The sequence below is a fragment of the Dryobates pubescens genome, chromosome 17 (genome assembly GCF_014839835.1).
Source record: "Dryobates pubescens isolate bDryPub1 chromosome 17, bDryPub1.pri, whole genome shotgun sequence".
Classification (NCBI taxonomy): domain Eukaryota; kingdom Metazoa; phylum Chordata; class Aves; order Piciformes; family Picidae; genus Dryobates; species Dryobates pubescens.
The window spans coordinates 19,910,371-19,933,135 of record NC_071628.1 but is presented as its reverse complement, the minus strand read 5'-3'; the positions used below and the strand labels follow the sequence as shown (position 1 = coordinate 19,933,135).

The 22,765-nt window shown below is 42.8% G+C and overlaps 1 protein-coding gene across 4 annotated transcripts in view; it reads right to left on the bottom strand.

Annotated features, from left to right (window-relative positions):
- The window catches only part of TMEM266 (transmembrane protein 266), an 88,832-nt gene that overhangs the window by 13,356 nt on the left and 52,711 nt on the right, over positions 1-22,765 (bottom strand). For all 4 annotated transcript variants that reach the window (XM_054168912.1, XM_054168915.1, XM_054168914.1 and 1 more), the window contains exons 8-11: positions 18,320-18,376; positions 15,814-15,952; positions 14,180-14,295; positions 1,089-1,275 (exon numbers count right to left, since the gene is read on the bottom strand). In XM_054168912.1, the coding sequence (XP_054024887.1) occupies positions 1,089-1,275; positions 14,180-14,295; positions 15,814-15,952; positions 18,320-18,376 (499 nt within the window). The remainder of the gene's footprint in view (positions 1-1,088; positions 1,276-14,179; positions 14,296-15,813; positions 15,953-18,319; positions 18,377-22,765) is intronic.

Sequence of the window (22,765 nt, the reverse complement as noted above, 5' to 3'; positions counted from 1 at the left end):
ACTGTCTGCTTTTAAATACAATTTCAAATCAGGAATAATTAATGGCTGAACTGTGGTTAGAGGGAAAAACAAAAACAATTTCTACATGCTTTTATTGCTGTGTAGAGAATGGAAAAGATTGCTAGAAAATGTCTGGTGCCTTTTCTCTTAAACCTTTTGACTAAAGTACTTCTGCGCCTTCAGTCCTAAGGAGTTTGACCAAAATAAAGACAGCATGCAAACCGCTAAGTCAGATATACTCACACACTGTTCATCATCTAAAATCATCAATCTAAGATGTCTATGGAAGATTAACATCCCACTAAGGTAGAAAGTGCTGTCTTCTCTGCAGTATTCTATTAAATGCTATAAGATTAGGATGCACTCTGCACTCCATTGCAAGGGCTGGGAGAATCACACATCTCCTCCAAAAATACTTCTGGTCTAGCACTTGTGTGATAAAAATGGACCCAAGTAAACATAATTGACATTCCTCTGAACCACACACCTGCCCAACAGACAGCTCACAGACAACAGACTGCTCTTCATTATAGTCAAGTGGCACTTAGACATCGGAGCAGGAGCTGCCTACACAGTGCATCACTCCCTTTCTGGCACCACATCTGCTCTGTCCAAGCACATCTGGACGGTCCAGCACTGGCAGTTTTGAACCATCAGTTGAGAGCACAGCCTTTATGCAAGGCAAGCCCCATTGCAAAACCACAGAAATGTAAGTGGCCAAGGACCAAAACTGTTTTGTGATGTTTTCAGTTTCCCTGCTTTTACTTCTGAGTGATGATCCTTTTGCCAATTCTGATTTGGCTGCTGCTTCTTTAGTGTCTGGTGGATATAATCACGGGGACACCGGGAAGGTCTATCACAGTCATTTTCTTCCTTAATCATTTTATTGGCTCTGCTCAGCATTGGTTTGCAAATAGAACAGCTCCTGCCACTTTGAAGCAGTCACTGTCTCTTTGCAAAAAAGGGCAAATGCAGTCTCCAGGGAAAGTAACTGATTCACTGCTAAAGTGAAGCTATTTAGTGGGTTCAGTAACTCCATGTAAGGGATCAGCTGTGCCAGCGGGTAGCAACACATGGGCAGCACTCACCTCGTGAAGGTCGCAACTCAGTGATGTTGTCAGTGGTGTCATCATCTGAATCTTCAGTTGCTACCACCTTGTATCTGTTGCTGCTCTGTTTGTTCAGTACATGTGGGACCTGCAGTGCAGCCTCTCTCTCTGCAGCCAGGTCCAAATCCTGCTGAGCAAGGTGGGCCCTCAGCTGCCTGATTTCAAACTAGAGAGAAAACCATTACATATTAATGTCAAATAAGCACAGCCAGAGGTCTATACTCCACAGTTCATGTTATCTGTATTCTACAGTATTTATCAGTAAACCACCACAGACTGACAGCACACACAATGTGGATGAGTTGGGATGTAAGTCCAAGCTGCTGATGCTCTCCCAGAGTCCATATGAACCAGACTACTGCTCACACAATCTAAAAATAATGAGTGCCTCATGCTAGTCTTCTATTTTGTATATACCTGCATCCTGAAGATAGGATTTTAGACAACTTGTAACAGATCTAAAGTGCCAAGTTACATGAAATCTTTAGAGAAGGCTACTCTTAACAGGCATTTAGGTTCACGACAAACATCCCTAACCTGCTAGACTTTGTGATGAGGATTTCTATGGGCAAAGTTCTCTAATCTGCACTCTGAATGATTCTCCCTCAGTAACTGGGCAAGGGAAACCAGAGTCCTCTTCCAGCTTGAAATCTTCTGTATTCAACTGTCTGCAGAAATCCCTGGGGAAGGGTTTTCCAGCCATTCCCCTCGAACACAGGAGCCACAGCAGCTAATGACTTCCTGCAATCAGGAGGGCATTTGCCTCGCAACTGGTGCTAAGCAGACACCTGACAAAAAGACAAAATCTACCAGGTAAAATCCGATTGATGGACACAGCATATTTCTCTTGTGCTTGACAGCCACAGGTCTTCCACAAAGCAGGAAGGAAAGCAATTTTCTGGATAGGTTGCAGAGAGCCTTTAAACCCTTATATAAGCACTACAAAATCCCACTGTCCTTCCCCTCTTCCATCCAGCACAGCTGTGAGGCTGCATGACAGAGATTCATTTTTTTAAACTCTTTTTAAGATCAGTAATACAGCAGTGACCAAGTCATGTCCAATTATAGAGAGTCTGAGAGGGAAAAGCAAATGAGGCAAGTAATAGGCTAAGGCATTTAAAATTTAGCATTGCTGGGCCTCCCACAGTTGAGGGCCTGAAAAGCCATCAGAGAGCATGATGCTACAGCGAACCACACTGCACCTGTCACACTGCATTTACAGTGATGGAATTAGCACCTCAGTGCTGGAAAACTGGCATGTAGGCTAAAGGAATCTGGTTCTATCTCTTGCTACTCAGATGCTGACTCCAAACTGCTTTGCTGTCAGCTATTGGAATCTGCCAGCAGACCTGGGTAGCTCCACTGTGGTTCACAAACCCCAGGCACCCTGCAGAGCACCAGCAGTTCCTCCACGCTGTGTAAACAACCAAAGGGGAAACAAGACAGAGTTTCTGCAGATTTCAGAAAGAAAGAAAGAAGAAAGAATAAGAGATTCCACATCTGGAGACTATCTGCTTTCCAGAGCATAAGGGAAGGAACTACAATAGCTGGAAGGCCCACTCAAAGACTCAAATCTTGAGTAAAAGGGCAGATTGAGATTTCCAGATCACAATCAAACTACCTAATACCACGACCTAACAAAACGTAGCTTTTTCTCCATCTTGAAATCAGTGGACAGAGGTTTGGCATCTGCAGACAGCTGGCTCCAAGAGACACTCACTGATTTTAACCAGAGGTCCTCTGGCAGTGGCAGTCAGAGAGGTGCAAGATAGCATCAGCAAATGTCAACATAGCCCTACTCCAGTGAAATGCTTTTCCTTCAATGAAACCCTCACAGCTGATCCCAGAGAGTGGGATTTGTGTTCACTAGCTAGGATGATGTAGTACCAACTCTTCTCCCAGTCATTCCTAGGCCTCCTGAGGCCTCCTGAGGTGTGCCCATGGCACACCAATGTGTCATGTGCCAAGACATGACTGTCTGGAGTTCAACTTCACAGCACAAAGAGTTTCAGATTTTATCCTTGACTTGGGGAAAAATAAATAAATCGCCAAATCTCTTACATTTCACCTTGAAAGGGAGAAAGCTATTCTTTCAGAAACTCTTTTGGTTTAAAGAAATGCACTCAAGCACAACAGGAAAAAATAAATCTCAAAACTGTAAAAACAAAAAAGTTACCTGACCATATCTACTTGCCTAACTCAAACTAAAAGGCAGTAATAATAAGGCATCATTACTGTTTTGTTTTTACATTTCATCCTTCAAAAACATTCTTGTGTGTCAGAAAAATAACTGTTTCCACTAAAATGCTCAGTTCTGGCCTAGAGGCAGGATATGATTTATTTTTTCATGGAAGAGAAAAAGGATGGCACTATTTCATAACACAAATAGACAGAACTATCTAAATGTCAGCTCAGCAATGACACCCAATTTAACCAAGCCAGCATCAGCATTTACAAAGATTGGGTGAACTTTGTAATAATCAAAGATTGAGGGGCACCACTGCATATCACAGATGTGGAAAAGGAAGCACATTAGGTGATCTTTCTTGCCACAGTGAACCTACAGAAAAAAAGAAGGGAAGAGACCAGTCTTTCTGATGCCCACTTACCTCTTCCAAGTGATAAAGTGTTTCCAAATATCTACAGATTATTGTCAATCTTTAAAATTTCCCAGTCACCATCCAGTTTTTAATAGATGAGCTCATACATTTTATCAATACAGCTTTGCCAACAAGCCTGGCATGCTGGACCGAGAAGCAGTCTGCAGCCTTTGCTGAGATCACTGTGTTGGACACTTTGTCCAAACAACTCTTTCCTTCCTATTTATACGGGGGTAAATTCCCACCTTGGTGGGATCCCAACCACACAGATAGCATGAGAAACAAATCCACAGAGAAAGTAACTCCCACGATTATTCCGGTGAACGCCAGTACTTCCAGTGATGTCAAAAGCAGAAGGGGCTTTGCTGCCATCTGATGTTTGAAAGACAGAAAGACACGCTTGTTCCTACAGCGGCAGGGGCAAGCACCTGCTTAGGAGACCACACAAACGATACATTCTAGCAAAAACTGAAACCTACATATGGTATCTTGGCTCGTGCAGCACTTTACTCATCTCCTGCCTGAGGGTGAGAAGTGGATGGAGGACTTAAAACTTTTTAAGTGCGGTGTGAACCCTTTTATTCCTAGGTGCAAACACAATCCACATGCTTATTTTCAAGCCTTAACACTGAACTAGTTCAGCTGGTCTAAAATCCAGAACTGAACGTGAAGCTGTCAAGAGCAGATATGAGCACCACATTCCTAGGCACAGCAGCACAGAGCACTGGACTTCAACCTCATGTGTAAGGTGAATAATAGAACACAAAGATATTCAGAAAGACAACAGCAGAAACTGATGCTGCCTACAAAAGCAAGCAGCTGCAGCTGGTTAGCACAGCCTCTTCCCTTCTGCTTTACCATGACCACAGATGATCAACTACTAGGTCCCATTCATGTTTGTCCTGAAGCGTATGTAGTCATTATAGCAGTGGAAAACTAGAATTCAGTACTGTAGTGTGTGCAACTGTCATTTTATTGGCAGAGAAGAGAGAATTCATTGTAATAGTGGTGTTTGTCTCACTGCCACATTCACTGTCACTGACAGAGATGCAGACCATAATTCTGTTATAGACAGACTATACGACAGAGACAAAACCCAACCCAATATACTGCTTCCAAATGCAAACTCAAACTCTCTAAACTTCTAGCATGTTCAGAAGGAGTGGGATGGAGGAAACCCCACAATTTATCATTTTATTAATTTAAGAAAATTTAAGGACATTCAATAAAATACCTGGGAAAAGGTAAATAAGAATCATACCTCATGCCTCATGTTTTAAGGTACACCATCCCTCCCTTCAGCCTGTAAGGAATGATGCGTATTATGCACATCACGAGGGGAAAAAGAGGCATGTAAACTTATGTAAATGCTTTGATTTGTTTAAATTAAGACTGTGGTGGGTTGAGAGAGAAGGCCCAGCTTTCCCTCCCCCACTAAGAAGGACTAAGAAACCACAGCTAACTCAGCCGGAGAAGCAAAGGAGATGCTGTATTTACAAAGCAATGTGAGATGCTGGGTAAATATGTACACAAAATATATATTATTTACAATATATATACAGAAATATACAGCAAAGAAAGATACAGGAACAAGACCCCCACCTCCGAAGAGGGGGGTTTCCCCCTGTACCCCCTTCACCCCCCTACCTCCCTTTTTCCCCAAAGAGGGTTAGAGAGAGAAAAGGGGAGTTAATAAGGAAGAAAACTCTTGTTAGGCCTAGTGCAGGATTAGTGCTTATCTGTTATCGTTCTGGCCAGGTGCCCAGAAGCAGACAGGCTGGAAAAGGTGAGCGGAGAGGAACACACGGGAACTGAGGAAAATTCCAGCTGCACTAAAACTTAAAGCTACACTCTACCAATCTACCAATGAAATTTGTTTAGAATACCATGTTTACAAAACATTCAGCCAGAGTGTCCCAGCACTGTCCCTCTCTTAAAGGCACAGCCTCAAACGGTCACAAAGACTTGCTCATAGGTATCAGCTCTGTGTTAAGAACCTTGCAAATCCCACAGAAAGCCAGCGGGTAAACAATGCTGTTGTGTGGAAGGTAACTTGGTTTACCTTAGTTTCCTTGATAACAACATCTTCTGACTTCAAGATGAATTATAAACTGAGCACTTGAGACGGCTACTGACATTTAGTAGGACACTTGCGATATTCATTATCTTTGATTACACGTCCTTTGGTAGCTTCTGCTGTGTTCCTTTAAGTTCCTAGCACTTTGCAATGGAAAAAAGTCTACTTTAAAACATCATAGAATTACAGCATCAAGTAGGCTGAAAGGGGCCTGTGAGGATCACCTAGTCCAAAATCCTGCTTAAAGCAAGTCCATTTAGCTCAGGTTGCTAAAAGCCTGTCCTCTCAAGTTTTAAGTATCTCCAAGGTGTATATACACAGGAGTTAGAAATCCACGTGTGGTGGGTGGTGGTGGGACAGCTCACAGGACTAGAATACGGTCATGCATAGCCATGTCCTTTATAGGAAGGGGAAGTCAACAATGAGAGGTGGCAGTCTTGCTCTTCACATGAGGGAGCAACTAGAATGTATTAAGTCCTATTCAGGGGCAGATGAGGGACAAGTTGAGAATCTGTGGGTGCAAATCAAGGGGCAGGCTAGCATGACAAGATACTGTTGTGGGTGTTTATTACAGACCGCCTGATCGGGACAAGGAAGTTGATGAGGCCTTCTACAGACAGCTGATGGCAGCTGATAACGGCCTTGTAATCACGGGGGATTTTAGCTACCCAGGTATTTGCTGGCAGGCCTACTCAGCCAGCCATCCACAGTCCAGGAGGTTCCTGATGCAAATGGTGGATGAGCCAACTAGGAGAGGAGTGCTACTGGACTTAAGGAGGGTCTGGTTGAACCAGCAAAGGTTGAGGGCAGCCTTGGCTGTAGCAATCATGAGATGATGGAGCTGTGTGGTAGGAACAGAACACTAAGCAGGATTACAACCCAGGACTTCAGCAGGGCCAACTTTGTCCTTTTCAAGCAATTTCTAGGGGAAATCTCATGGGACAGGTACCAGAAGGCAAAGGGGCTCATGATGGTTAATATTCAAGGACTACTTCTTCCAAGCTCAAGATCAGAGCATTTCAACAAGTAAGAAACTGAGAAAGGGAGTCAGGAGACCTGCATGGTTAAGTAGGGAACTGCTGAGCAAACTCAAGCGGAGGAAGAGAGTCTACAGATCATGGAAGGAGGCCCTGGCCATTTGGGAGGAGCGTAAGACTGTTGTCAGAGGATGCAGACAGGCAACTAGAAAAGCTAAAGCCTCCTTGGAATTAAGCCTTGCAAGGGAGGTCAAGGACAACAGAAAGGGCTTCTTCAAAAACATTGCAGGAAAAACTAACACTAGAGGCAATGGAGGCCCACGGCTGGACAAGGTGGGTGCCTTGGTCACCAATGATAAGATGAGGCGGAGTTCTTTGTCTCCAAGTTGAGGCATAGGAAGTTCCATGCAAGCATGAGGAACAGTTTTTTTCATTGTGAGGGTGACAGAACACTGGAACAGGCTGCCCAGGCGGGTTGTGGAGTCTCCCTCTCTGGAGATATTAAAAACCTGCCTGGATGAATTCCTGTGTGATCTGGTATAGGTGATCCTGCTCTGCCAGGGAGGTTGGACTGGATGACCCTTCAAGGTCCCTTCCAACCCCTAACATTCCATGATTCTGTGATATACCACAACCTTCCTGGCACTCTGCCCTGGTGCCTGACAATTCTCCTAGTGAAAATGTTTGCTCTTGTATTTAATAGGAATATTGCACATTCCAAACTTGTGTACTGATGCTGTGCACCTCCCATGAGGGAGCTGAAGACAGCAATAAGGGTGTAATACACATAGCTAATGTGAAAATACACTTATTACCAAGAAAAAGGAAGATCTCTTGCGAGTAACTAGCTTGTCAGGCATGAAGAGAATTACTCGATGGTAAATTTAAGCTTACTTACTGTTTTCAAAATGTGTTACCTATCCTCTTGTAGCACAAACCTAGCAATATTTTGGCTGGGAACAAAACAGAAAGAACTCTGGGACACACCTGTGCACTTCCTCACTTGAAGAACACATTAAGTGATTATTTATAAGCAGGTAAACCAACAAGAGAATCGATCTCAGTTTCCATGCCTGGTTTTACAAATCCTACCACCCATTGTCTGATATTTTACAACATGCATGTCAGATCCAGAAAGGGGACTTAGCAGTGAATCATACAGTACTTTCTTTTAATGGTTTAGCAACAGAGTATGACTGACAATTTCAGAGAGATCAATGAACATTTTAGCCAGAAGCTTACTGGTATCTAATGCAGGAGCAATTACTCTGCTCAGTTCTATTAGTGCTGTCTGTACCAAATGCCCTGCCCTAAAACTCATCTGTCACTGGGATACAATCCAATGTTTATTTCCATTAGTTTAGCCATTGTTGGCAACAATAAAAATCAGGAGACAGTTGCAAACTAATGATTTACGGGCAGAATGAAACACAGGATGACCTTGGCTGCCTTCCACTCACCAAGAAAATGACTGGTAGTTAGAAATAAATTAAAATGATTGCCAAAGGATAACATAAGTTATTTCTCCGATAGGCAATTTTACCAGCTAAATAGCCCTGTCATTAAACTAGCAGCTGTTGTGCAAATTATATTCCAAGATAAAAGAGAAATTAGGACTTCCATAGTTGTTACAGCTCCAAGAATGATAAAACCCCCAATTCTATAGGAGCTGACAGAAAAGGAGTTCTTGTGATATGGCTGAATACTTACTTAGTCTTGGCTAGGTGGTACTGAGCTGAAGGACTCTTACGGAAGTTAAGCAGAAATTAAGTTCCTTTGCAGGTGATTCCAGAGGAAAAAAGGCAACCTTCTCTGACTGGAATTTAACATTGTTAAAGAAACTTTGTTTTGTAGTTAAGTTACTCTGATAAAACAACACCATCAGCAATACGCCCTGCTCTTATTTTTGATAGGAACTGCAGTGAGACTTTTTTACCTATGCCCATTTTTAGAAATCCCTGCACCTGTGATGCTTCACATTTCTCATGTTTTGGGAGGTCCTGTACAGCCATTTAATTTTTTTCTACCTTGACTACCCCCATGTTCCACTCCCATTTAGTGACTTCTTTCTTGGCCAGTGGAGAATAAATAAAACAACAAACTATTCAAACAGTTTCAGTGGGTACAACAGAGGACAAAGCAGTGGTCCATGCAGCTACAATTTATAGAATAGATCCTGGTTTTCAGATGTATGGTTAGCCAAAAATCAACATCTGGAAAGAGTTTTCATGTTTACAGAAGTATGCCTCCAGTGTCATTCAGGAATGGAAATGTACTTTACAGTTGTGATACCCTATAACTGGCCAAGAAAATACTCAATTGACACAAGAAACAGAATTCAAAAAGCAAGATGACAGGAGGCTGCTTCCTGCTTTTATTTTTGTAAAGCAGGAACTCCATTTCTGCCTATCAAGTGCTAAGCATGAGCCTCAAAACCAGGAAGGCACAGGACCTCTCAGAGAAGTGGCCATTGATTATTTTCGTTTAAATCCTGAACAAAACAGGGTAATTTTTTTTTCTCCCCAATTCCTCTTCAGAAATCATGAACATTTTCATTTTGTCTAGAAACTTTCAACATGATTTCATCTGCAGAAGATACCAGGCCTTGAGAAATTCAATCCCAACTGCCTGAGAAGTGGTGGAACTGTAAGAACCTGAACGCAGGATCTCAGAAAAGCAAAATCTTTCTAATAGGAAAAATTTCAGCACTATCTCTGTTTATTAAATAAATGCAAAGCATCAGTGTGGTCACAAAGATACAGCCTCAGGATAAAGCAGTATCTACATCTACTGCTGGAACATAGGCAGTTATGGTGGCTTGCTCATTCTTTTTACTTGGGTTGGCACTGGTGAGCCCCAGCATGTACATGAGGCAGCAGGTGCTGCTCCCAGCTATCCCATCTGCCTGCTCGAGGTGGCACCACACAGACAAGGCAAACTGGAATTCTTCTCTACCACTGCTCCAGATTTAAGAGCAGCCAAACTACTGTAGGCAAACTTTCACTCAAAACTGTAGACATGCAACAGGCATAACTCCATGAGTGAGCAATCCTTTAAAACGCTCAGGAAAGATGATCCAACAAAAAAGCAAAAACCTGGCAGAATTTTAGACATTAAATACCATTAGGAGACATTTTCCAGACCAGATACTATACACAATGTTAATGTGAATATTATATTACTGACAACTTACTCTTGACTGAAATATGAAGCTAATAATTTACAAAGGCAGGATGCAGTACTTGTGTCAATGTCTTATGTTGCTAACTGTAGCAAATTAGTACATTTACCTCTTATTATACAGCTGAGACACTTGCTCAGGGCAAGTCAGGGCAGTAAAATACAAGACATTATTATGCTGCCATTTCTCTATAGTCCATATTTTCCATTGCTGAGAACCTGTTCTGTTTCTCTGTTTTCAGAGGATTTACTCATCTAAGAATGTAGTGTTTCTTTGTTTGATGTACAGCTGTGCTGTAACCCTCAGAAGCTCAAAATGGGGCTACTGCACTTGGATATCTTGCTAGCCAAGCCCACAGAGCACTACTTGAATCAGAATGGAGAGCAACACATGCTGTTCCTGAACTCACTTGGGATAACAAGCCCACCTTTACTCAAAGACTATGAAATAGTAACACCAAACATTGTTTAGAGATTGTGTTATCTGCTTGCATAACATAGTTCCTAAAAATTAATGTTTTCAATTTTATGACTGTCAAGAACTCTAGCCTAATGGTCTGACAGACAAAATACTGCAGCAGGACTCAAGAATCACTGATCTGCCTGCTGTGTTCGGTGGTCAAAGGATAATTTCTCCCCTGTAAAATCAGGCATACACCATTTCTCTGTTCATTTCACAACCATGACAGAACCATGACACTTAGTGTCACTGCATAAAGCTATCACGAAGAGGATTCCAGTTTTGCAGATACTGAAGATAGTCACCTAAGTTGGAAGCAACTAATTGTTGTCAAAGCTCAAAAAATTTGTTCTTGTTAATATAAGAGACTTTCAAAAAACATATTATGAAATGACACGCTGTCAACAGGCCTTCCAAATTCATGCCACAGAGAAGACAGCCTAACACCACCAAGAGTTCATTGCAGAATCCTAGGAGACCTGGAAGTAAATCTACAAAACCACTTGGGGACCTACATATTGATAGTTTCACAAGTATTTGATGTTCCTTGGCAAAGATGAACACCTAAATCTGCACCTTTCAGGCAGTTGGTCTGTTATGGTCTTTCTGTCTGCTCAGGTCCTTCAACTTTTTGACTGATTTGAGCCATTCAGAGTTACAGGTCTCTTAATTTTGTATTTGAAAAGCACCTGCCAGGAAGTGGTGAGTAGTAGCTGAAGCTAGAAACCTCCATGATTTATTTGGACACCTTATAGTTACCCTTACAACTGAAAAAAGAAGTTACTTGGGGGATCACTCTATCATGGTTTCATGGTCACCTGACTGCTTGCTTAGCCTGGGCCTCAACATACATTCTCGGTTTCCACTATAAAGCAGGTTATTCAAGAACTCATTTGCATGAGCCAAACTGCAAAACCTCTTGAATCATTGTCCAAAAACTGGCTTTACACTTTTTTCATGCTTTTTTATTTATTTGAGATATTTTAAGCTTCATGATTCCTCACCTCACAACTGAATCACCTTTGTGGGTCTGGGAAGAGTCTTAAATCTTGACTTTCTTCCAGGAACTATAAGCTTCTATTACAAGATTTTGAGTCTGCCAAAAGAACCTCTGACTGATCTAAAGGGAAGTTGCCTTCTGCATTTAAAGCAGGGAGATTCATTAGCTTTCAACTGCATATTCTTTACCCAGGAATATAGCCATAATCCAGCTGCAGTCTCCAACAACAGCAATGGCTTCTGCATGTTTTTATTACTATGTCAAGCAATCTGAACTCAATCAATAAATTACCTACTGGAAGCATTCTTTTTCTATCCTGACATTTATTTTCCTCACCTTAAAAACACATGCACAACAAGACCACTGTTGCTTGACAAATAGCATGCTGACAACATCCTGGCTGCAACTAATCACAGAATCAACCATGTTGGAAGAGACCTCAAGATCATCAAGTCCAACCGATCACCCAACCCTATCTAACCAACTAAACCATGGCACTAAGTGCCTCATCCAGTTGTAAACACCTCCAGGGATGTCAACCCCACCACCTCCCTGGGCAGTCCATTCCAATGGCCAATCACTCTTTCTGTGAAGAACTTTTTTCTAAGATTGAGCCTAAACTTCCCCTTGCACAGCTTGAGAGTGTGTCCTCTTGTTCTGGTGCTGGTTGCCTGGGAGAAGAGATCAACCCCCACCTGGCTACAACCACCCTTCAGGTAGTTGTAGACAGCAATAAGGTCTCCCCTGAGCTTCCTCTTCTCCAGGCTAAACAAACCCACCCCCCTCAGCCTCTCCTCGTAGGGCTTGTGCTCCAAACCCCTCCCCAGCTTTGTTGCCCTTCTCTGGACATGTTCCAGCAAGTCAACATCTTTCTTGAATTGAGGGGCCCAGAACTGGACACAGGACTCAAGGTGTGGCCTAACCAGTGCTGAGTACAGGGGCACAATGACTTCCCTGTTCCTGCTGGCCACACTACTCCTGATACAGTCCAGGATGCCATTGGCCTTCATGGCCACCTGGGCACACTGCTGGCTCATGTTCAGCTGCTGTCAACAGTACCCCCAGGTCCCTTTCTGCCTGACCGCTCTCCAGCCACTCTGTCCCCAGACCGTAGTGTTGCATGGGGTTGTTGTGGCCAATGTGTAGGACCCAGCACTTAGATGTGTTGAATCTCATGACATTGGACTCTGCCCATCTGTCCAGCCTGGCAAGGTCCCTCTGCAGAGCTCTCCTACCCTCTAACAGATTGACACCTGCTCCCAGCTTGGGAGCAAGTTTACTGATGATGAATTCAATGCCCTCATCCAGATTGTTAATAAAGATATTGAACAGGATGGGGCCCAGCACTGATCCCTGGGGGACACCACTAGTGACTGGCTGCCAGCTGGATATGGCACCATTCACCACCACTCTCTGGGCTCAGCTCTCCAGCCAGTTCCTAACCCACCAGAGTGTTGCTGTCCAAGCCAGGGGCTGACGGCTTGGGCAGGAGTTTGCTATGGGGGATGGTGTCAAAGGCCTTGCTGAAGTCCAGATAGACTACATCCACAGCCTTCCCCACATCCCCCAGGCAGGTCACCTGATCATAAAAGGAGATCAAGTTGGCCAGGCAGAACCTGCCCCTTCTAAATCCATGCTGGCTGGGCCTGATCCCTTGGCCATCCTTATTTGTTGTGTGATTGCACTCAAGATGATCTGTTCCATATTCTTGCCTGGCACTGAGGTCAGGCTGACAGGCCTGTAATTCCCTGACTCCTCCTTCCAGCCCTTCTTGTGGATGGGTATCACGTTGGCCAGCTTCCAGTCATCTTGGACCTCTCCAGTGAGCCAGGGCTGTTGAAAAAACATGGAGAGTGGCTTGGCCAGCTTATCTGCCAGCTCTCTCATTACCCTAGGATGGATCCCATCTGGTCCCATAGACTTGTGGAGATCCAAGTGGCTCAGCAGGTCTCTAATTTCTTTCTCCTGGATTGCAGGGGGGCTGTACTACTCCCTGACTCCATCTGCCAGCTCAGGAGGCCAGCTGTCCTGAAGACAAGCTATCCTACTACTGAAAATTGAGGCAAAGAAGGTGTTAAGTACCTCTGCCTTTTCCTTATCTCTTGTTATTATATTCCCTTCCATGCCCACTGAGTGGAGGGTGTTCTTGCCCCTCCTTTTGCCATTAATATATTTATAAAAACATCTTTTATTGTACTTCACAGAAGTGGCCAGTCTAAGTTCTAAATGGGCTTTTGTCCCTCTAATTTTTTTCCTACATGACCTAGCAACATCCTTAAACATTTCCTGGGTTGCCTCCCCTTTTTTCCAAAGCTGATACACCCTCTTTTTCCCCCTTAATTCCTTCAGAATTTCATTGCCCATCCATGGTGCTGTCTACCCCTGTGGCTCATCTTGCAGAACATTGGGACAGCCTGTTCTTGAGCCTTTAAGATTTCTTTCTTGAAGTAGGTCCAGCCTTCCTGGACCCCTTTGTTTTTAAGGGGTGTTTCCCAAGGTACTTTCCAAGTTAATTCCTTAAATAAGCCAAAGTCTGCCCTGCAGAAGTCCAGAGTGGATGTTTTGTTGATGCCCCTCTTAGTTTGACTGCATATTAAAAACTCAATTATTTCATGGTCACTGGTCTCCAGGCAGCCTCCAACCACCACTTCCTGAGACCTGTCACCTTTCAACTAAAGCCCTAGTAACACTTTTCATACCTTAGCTTGCAAACTACATGAGCTGTTTGATTTGCCATGACAAGCTCCATGTAAATAAAGATATAAGTGAACTTTACCCCTTGTTCTTGGCAGATCTGGGTTAGTCTTTCCAGCTGCTCATCTTGAATAACCTTTGCCTTTTCATATTGCTGAATCATCATCTCCATCTCCACTTTCACTGGAAGGACATATGCTGGAAAACACAAATAAGCACTTAAAAGTAACCCAACTGTGATTTGTTGGGGTTTTTTTTGTTTACCTGTTTGTTTTTTTCTCAGAGGGAACACCTTTATAGAACTTTACAGGCCAAAGAATGTCACCCCTTTCACTTGCATCTAGACAATTAGAGGACCTCTTATACAAATAGCACCAGAATATTTCTTCTGGGGAAGAATTTCTAACATGTGAAATGCAGCTCATCAGCAGGGTCTAGATCTTGTTTGGTCAGCAATCCATTTGGCTGTCTGAGCTGAAATGCATCCTGCATACTCCTCCCAGCTTCTGCTGCACTAGCACAGATCTTTTCCAGTGTTTACCACGTATCTCCTGAACTGCTGGGTAGAATGATTTTCCACCCAGAGTCAGGCCCTTACCCTCTAAACCTGAAAAGCATGGCTCCCCAATGAAAATAACTACTTCAGAGCCCCAAGGATTTAATTACTAGACTTTGTGGTATGAAATAAACCTTAGTGGAAATAGCAGAATATAAAGGAGATTTTGAAAAACAATCTTCTACTGCTTTTCAAGCTACAGCCCAGTTTTCAATAGAGTCCTCTGAACGCCTGTGGACATTTTGCTCCTGTCGTAACTACAGCAAACTCAGACTTACCAGCAAAGATGATCAATTAAATTCTTGATATTTTCTGAAGCTACAAAACACCCTAAATGTTTGTTGTACACTTCAGAGAGCTATGACCTTTCCTCAGCTATTGAGGAATATAGTTTCCTGGGCATCTAAAGCCAGAATAACAACTTGACCCTGACGTTCCACACGTGACCAAAGTGATCCTCTATTTATTCCTTTTCCACCTCTTTTCGCTATAACCTGAAATGCCTGAAACTGCTGAACGCAAGGTAGCCTACATTAAAGACCTTGCTTCCAGGCACAGTCACTGGTTCTGCTCTCTGCAGCTTTTACTTTCTGGGGTTTTCTTATTTCTTCTGATGCTTCCCCACAGAGGTCTGTGCAAAACCATACCAATATAGTGTTTCATTATGATGCTGTACAGGACTGCAGAGAGCACCTTCAGCATGGAACTCCACAGTAAGAAAGTGCTGGAATCCAACACAGAAATTGTATTACAGGTAAGAACTTGGAAAAAGAAAGCCCCAGGACAGAGGTAGCTGTATGGAAATGGGGACAGTGCAGCAAATAAGGAAAGCAGATTGGAAGCAATTATTTTGCAAAGTATGACACCTGAAGGCAAGAGATAGGAAGCAGGTCAGGGCACTTACTGTACTAGATAAGGGATGTGAAGGTGCCTAACAGAAAAACAAACCCACCAATTACAAGGGCTCGTAGGGAACTGAAGATACAGCCATGAACCTGAGTCCTACTCTCCTCCAGAGGAACTGTAACTCTCCTATATTCAGCTCTTCTGAAATGTAAGAGGGAGAACAACAGAAACAGTGGTGCCAAGCAATCTTTTACAATCTCTTTTTTCCCAGCTTGCCAGGTTTCTTGGGAGTCACAAACTGAATCAACACTCACCATCAATGATCCTCTTCACTCTCCATATTCGTAGTGTGATAATAAGGCTGATAGCATCCCATGGGCTGCTGGGGCCATTAGCCACTGTTGAGGCCACCATTGGTGCCAAGGACAAGATTATGACAGCACCATCAAACACCTAGAGAAAAATCAGGTTTTTCAAACTCATCCTAAAGATCATAACCTCGCCATTTCTGCTTGGGGTCTGAAGGGCTCTCACTGCGCCCAAAAGATGAGAGCTGGCCAAGACACAGAAAGGCTTCATTCTTTTTAAAGGTAGTACAATAGAATTCTGTAGTGCATTTTATGAGGTGAGGAGATATAAACTGTGGTAGGAAGGCAGGGAGAAAGGCAGGTTTTTGTCATACTGACCAAAATCCCCAAGCAGAAGTGGTAGCTTAAATACTACTACAGCCAAAGAGTTTTATTTATTACTTGCCACGTGGCATAACATCATCCCAAAACCCAACACAGTTCCCACCCAAAGATCTTAATGTATAAATGAAGAGATGAAAGGAACACACAGAAAAAGATGGAACAAAGACTTAATGGCAGTAAATAATACCACTCCACTCCAAATCAGAAAGCATTGTGTTTAGCCTCGATAACAAGGATCTCTGAATCAATAATTTGGTGATACAGGCTTTTTTTGGTTGTTGTTTCTTATTTGTTGTTTGGGGTTTTTTTTAGCAAAACAAGTTAGGAATTTATTACAAAAGTATGCAAGCCTCTAGACACACCTGAATTCCAAGAAAACCCAGAATTTCTGCTGGTGCATTCTGTACAGTACTGGTTTATCAGACCATATCAAGAAACAGCTTTCAACTATCTCCTGATTTCTGCTCAGACTGGGATTATGTGTTACTTATAACACATGCATCTCCTTACCTGCCTCTGCAACAGTATGTACATTCTACTTCATTTTTAATTCAAGGTAATCAAAGTAAATTAAAATGAATTCACAATAAAATCAGTAGTTTTGCCAAACCAGTATTTTCTACCAGAAGACTGCACACAATTTTTCAATCAGTTCTAATTTCAGCTTGATTACAGGAATGGGGTTACACAAGTCACATGACAAGTTTTTACTCATTGCTTGCTCATTATCTCAGGGTAGCAGTGTCAACAGTTAGACTAGCACAGTTCTAACAACAAAACAGACTTAAAGGGCAAAAATGCCACAGTCACTCCCTTGAAATATTGCCAAATATCACATGCTCCCGAGTCTGTCACAGAAAAGGAGCCTGCATCATACACCTATGTGGTGTACATACATACAGTCATTAAAGGGCAACAAAGCTGGTGAGGGGTTTGGAGCACAAGCCCTACAAGGAGCAGCTGAGGGAGCTGGGGTTGTTTAATCTGGAGAGAAGGAAGCTCAGGAGAGACATTATTGCTGCCTACAACTACCTGAAGGGTAGATGTAGCTAGGTGGGGGTTGGTCTCTTCTCCCAGGCAACCTGTGACAGAACAAGAAGACATAGTCTCAAGCTGCATCAGGGGAGGTTTAGGCTGGATCATCATCAGTAAATTTGCAGATGACACCAAACTGGGAGCAGGTGTTGATCAATTAGAGGGTAGAAGGGCTCTCCAGAGGGATCTTGACCAGCTGGACAGATGGGCAGAGTCCAATGGGACGGCATTCAACAAGTCCAAGTGCCAGGGGCTGCACTTCAGCCACAACCACCTCATGCAGTGCCACAGGCTGGGGTCTGAGTGGCTGGAGAGCTGCCAAACAGAAAGGGACCTGGAGGTACTGATTGACAGCTGGCTGAACATGAGCCAGCAGCGTGCCCAGGCAGCCAAGAAGGCTAATGGCATCCTGGCCTGGATCAGGAATAGTGTGGCCAGCAGGAGCAGGGAAGTCATTGTGCCCCTGGGCTCTGCACTGGTTAGGCCACACCTTGAGTAGTGTCCAGTTCTGGGCCCCTCAGCTTAAGAAGGACATTGAGACACTTCAACGTGTCCAGAGAAGGGCAACAAGGCTGGTGAGAGGCCTCGAGGACAAGCTCTATGAGGAGAGGCTGAGGGAGCTGGGATTGTTTAGCCTGGAGAAAAGGAGGCTCAGGGGAGACTTTATTGCTGTCTACAACTACCTGAAGGGTGGTTGCACCCAGTAGGGGGTTGGTCTCTTCTCCCAGGCAACCAGCACCAGAACGAGAGAACACAGTCTCAAGCTGTGCCAGGGGAAGTCTAGGCTCGAGGTGAGGAGAAAGTTCTTCATGGAGAGAGTTGTTGGCCATTGGAATGGGCTGCCCAGGGAGGTGGTGGAGTCACCGTCACTGAAATTGTTTAAAGAGACTGGATGAGGCACTTAGTGCCTTGGTTTAGTTGATTAGATGGTGTTGGGTGATAGGTTGGACTTGATGATCTTGGTTAATTCTGTATTCTGTGTACATTTATTTGAGTGAAAAGATACTGTATTCCATCACATCTACCACAAAGCAGCTCATAATTTCTTGCTGTGCCTGTCTGGAAAAAGAGCAGGTAGAGTAAGAGTGCTTACCTCTATTTTGTTTTCAATGTAATCCCATATGCCAAGGACCACAATCCTCAAAATAGTCTAGTAAAATAGGTTAGGAGGGAAAAAAATACGATGTTATTGTAATTTCAGACAAACTTTCAGAGCTTTATCTACTCAGGGAATCATTTTTTGTCTTATTTAAGCATTATGCACCACTCCTGAATAATAACGAAGATCCAGAAAGAGCTACACTTCAGTATTTTAAAAGCAGGTATTGCTTTCCAGCCTCTGACTCAGTGAAACTTTCAACAAACAAATTCAAGTTCACATGTTCAGTGCATGCTCCTAAACTTTTACTTTCCAGACTTGTGGGATTTAATTACAAAACCTCTCTCTCCAACCCCACTGACTCAAGCCTTCACAGATCCACTGTGAGCCCTCCTTCAGCTGCAATGCGGGAAGATTCCAATTTCTTCTCATCTTTTATGTGTCAGTGCTTACTATTTTCTACAAAAAGAAATGAGGCACTGCCCCCTCTTGATGCCTGAAAATACTGACATTTCATCCATCTGAAGAGCAACAGCTCATATTCTCCCCCCCTGGAGTACAGGGCTGCTGCCTTATAAAATCCCAGAAAGTTACAGGATAAGGGAGAAAAATATCTCAGTAATCCTCCTCTATGAAGCAAACCAGCTGTAAGTAGCATCAGTTGCTAGAAAAGAGGAATAAAGAACGAGCATTGAATGAACCAATGGTGAATTCCCATTAAAAAAATTCAGTGGCATCTTTCCTAATTTTTAAGCCAGCTTTCAAAAGATACAATTAAAGAAATCCCAAACCAATCAACTAATGATTGAATGTGAATTCACATAAAAGCATAAGCAGTAGTAATGTTTTCTGCCAATAGCAACATCACAGTCACGTTTTGATGCATGCTACAGACAAGAGGGTCTAACTGCAGCTCAAAATCAAAATGCAGATCAAAATGCTGCTCTCTCCATTAAAGAAGGGTGCTAGTGACAGAGAGCTGGGCATGTCTGAGGGCTGACCGTGCCAGGAACTGTGCAGAAAAAACAGTAACTGTAATGAGTAGATGCATCTCCTCTGCATTACAAATGCAAACATATTAAAGCTTAACCAACTCTGAATTCATACCCAACATACCAGCACCAGCTGCAGAACAACACTGGGTGTTTTAGTACTGCTCCTATGCATATTTTTGCCAAAGCCCATGAGCCCCACTACCTCACTTGACACAGAATGACAGCTGAGCAATACCTTGGCAGTCCAAACCTGGACAACAGCACTTAATACTGTTTTGCAAAGAGAGAGTTCTGATATGGGAGAGATGGTGCTTTCAGAGCCCAGCCTTGTATTACCAGTGAGCAGGAAAGTGACCCAGTCAAGGCTACTGAGAAATGGCCTATGCAAAGCATGGGGGACGTCTGGCTGAGAAGGGGAGTCACTAGCCAGAAGAGAAAATGCAAAGCTGTCGTTCCTCCACAAAAATGTTTAAGACTCTACTTAGCCACCAAGAACTGCTAATGCTGATGGTCTGTAGTCTTAAAAATGTCATTTTGCATCCAAAGTCTTTTACAAATGCAGCACAAGAATAAGGCTCACAGAAATCTATTTATTAATCTGTATACCCGAGGTCTGTAGGTGGAGGAAGATTCACGTCAGCAGCTCCTCAAATACGTTAATGACTAAAGCATGACATGAAGTAAAGAGAAAGTCCAAGTACGCATGTTGCTGGACAACCATGACATCCCTGCAGCCTCAGCTCAGTTCCTGAGCAGAACACTATCAGATAAAAGCACCCCAGCTCATCTGTAAGCACCTCCCTCACTCCCCACTCAGAAGCTGCACCTTAAGTTCAGCTACACCAGTTAACTTGGGGTCCACCACAGGAAGTTCTACAGGAGATCACCACCAGGAAATGCATAAGGGAAAACAGTGGCGGCTTTTAAGTTTGGGATGCCATCCTTCCTACAGCAATTCTGTGGACAGCACAGGGAAACCCGGGCTCAGTTTCATCTATGCTTAGGCAGCATTTATAAAATCAATAAGCAACTAACTTGATAGATTTGATGATCTTAGAGGTCTTTCCAACTGTAATGATTCTATTCTATGGTTCTAACTAGAGGATGGATGAACACAACTCCTTTACAGTAAGTTATGGTGAAAAATCTTTCTTCCTTTGGACAGGTGTGCACAAAAGTATTTTCACTGAAATAATGAAGCATGTATCTGCACAAAGCAAACAGAAACAGTCTCACAACTCTAAAAATGATTTAACATGGGGCTGTTAAGGGAACATAAGAAAGGATTTTCTTTCTGTATTTTTAATTCCTCACTGCAGCATTTAAATCAGACTGTGCTACTGTCATATTAATGGATTTGAGCAGTTCCAAGGGCTGGAAGCTACCACAAATGTTTTGATTTTTGGTCTGCGGGTGTGAATCAGCACAAGCCAGCAATGACTGGAAGTCCACTTGGCAGACATTTAATGCAGTAATAGTTGTTGATGCTACCTCTATAAGACAGGTCTCCTCCTCACAAAAAATGCCTTGATGATTACTATCTTTGCTCTCAGCTAGAGCTGATGTACTGTAGGAAGGCAGACTATGAGGGTGATATGAACCCAGCTCCCTGTTTGAGAGATGCACTCTTCAGAACCAAGTGGGCACAACTGAGGGTTAAGTTTCAAAAACATTAGTTCTGTAAGGAAGGTCTTAAAACTATGCATCAGAAATGCTATTCTCAACAAAAACCCCACACCACTACTGAAGAGACAAAAGTCATGCAAGGCTTTTCCTTGGAGATCAAACGCTCCAAGAAAGTACCGTGAGTGAGCCACAGACTGGGTACATCTGGAGACACAGGTGCCACATACTTACTGCCCACTGCCAGTCTTGACTAGTGACAACTCCAAATTAGGTTTAGCTTTCTCTACTCTTTCTCTATCTGTATGAAGCACAAGATCCCATTCACTGCTACTACCATGACTCTTACCCAGACGAGTTTCAACCAAGCAAACGTGGACATCATTGGGCAGACCTCCCTGACTCTTCACTATAATAAGCACTTCGACTGAAATGAAAGCATTGGTGCTACTTATAAACAACATTTGACTATTTTTTCCTAAGCAATTAAAAATATCATATGAACCATATGATTTCAAACAAATAACTTTCAAACAACTATGTATTACATTTGATAGTGTACTTTTCTCTGCACAGACCTTAAAGAATGACAACCTGTAGCAGAATCTGAAACAAATCCATAATCCAGGAAACTTTCTATGCACTGTACATGGACCAAGATGAAAAATACATGTGAATTGAAAGAAAATGGTGACTATAACATCCATCATGGACAAAACAAATGTTAGTTGTGACTCTATTTGAATTCAACCCATGACATTCTACTAGCTGCAGACGCAAGGATCTATAAGAAACAAGGGAAAATAGAGCAGTGCTGATGTTTCCTACTGCTGTGCAGGTGTTTTTCATCACTGTAGCAAATGCACACGCATAGTTTTGCATTACACCACAGGCATTCTGCATTTTTGGAAACAGATTTGGAAGCAAACACTAAATATCATCATTGAAGGCCACTGCCAGCTTGGTTTTTTGTACTTGAAAAAGGATGTTTTAAAACTTCTTGACTAGAAATCTTTTAATTAGAAAGCCATTAACATACATATTTTTAGTTACATTTTTTGTTTTCTGAGAAAAGCTACATTACTACATAAAAGTTTGTCCACTGCACTAATTAAAAAAAAAGACTGAATACATCTGTTAACTTCTTTAAGTTGGAGTAAATCCAGATAAAAGTCAAATTTTAAACCACTTTTCAGACACATATATAACTTTGAAGTTGATAGTGCCCCTTGGTGACACAGTTATTTGCACATTAACTATGTTGAGTGAGGTTTAAGAACTGAGGGAAACCTGTCCAAGTGCTTTGCTGAGCCAGCCCTGTGAACTCTCACAACCTGTATGAGCCAGCTCCAGGTCAGAGGACTGCAACGTACATCAGGTAATTTCAAATGCTTTTTTGCTTGCACAGTTAATATACAACTTACTACTCAGTGGCTCACTGTACCAAATTGGTCTGTAAAGAAATCAAGGCAGCACAGGAGATGAAGCTGGCCCTTCAGGTTTAGCTAATAGCAAAAGCATTCCTAGATGGTGTAGTGATTGTACCAGAGATAGAACGGAGGGGAAAGGGTGTCTTTAGAAGAGCTATTCCTTCCTTCCATTGCACAAAACTAATCCAGCAGTTACACAGGGGGTGTTTACCTGTGGCTTGCATACAGGCTCTAAAGATTACGCTCTGCCTTTTGGATACATCTCATAAGAGCAAATATTCATGGCCACTTTTCTGAAAGAACGCCTTGTACTCAATCTGTAATTAACCTCTCTGGCTTGGGTCACTCCAATAAGCCTTAGCTCACTCACTACTTACAAAAATCTTCTTCTG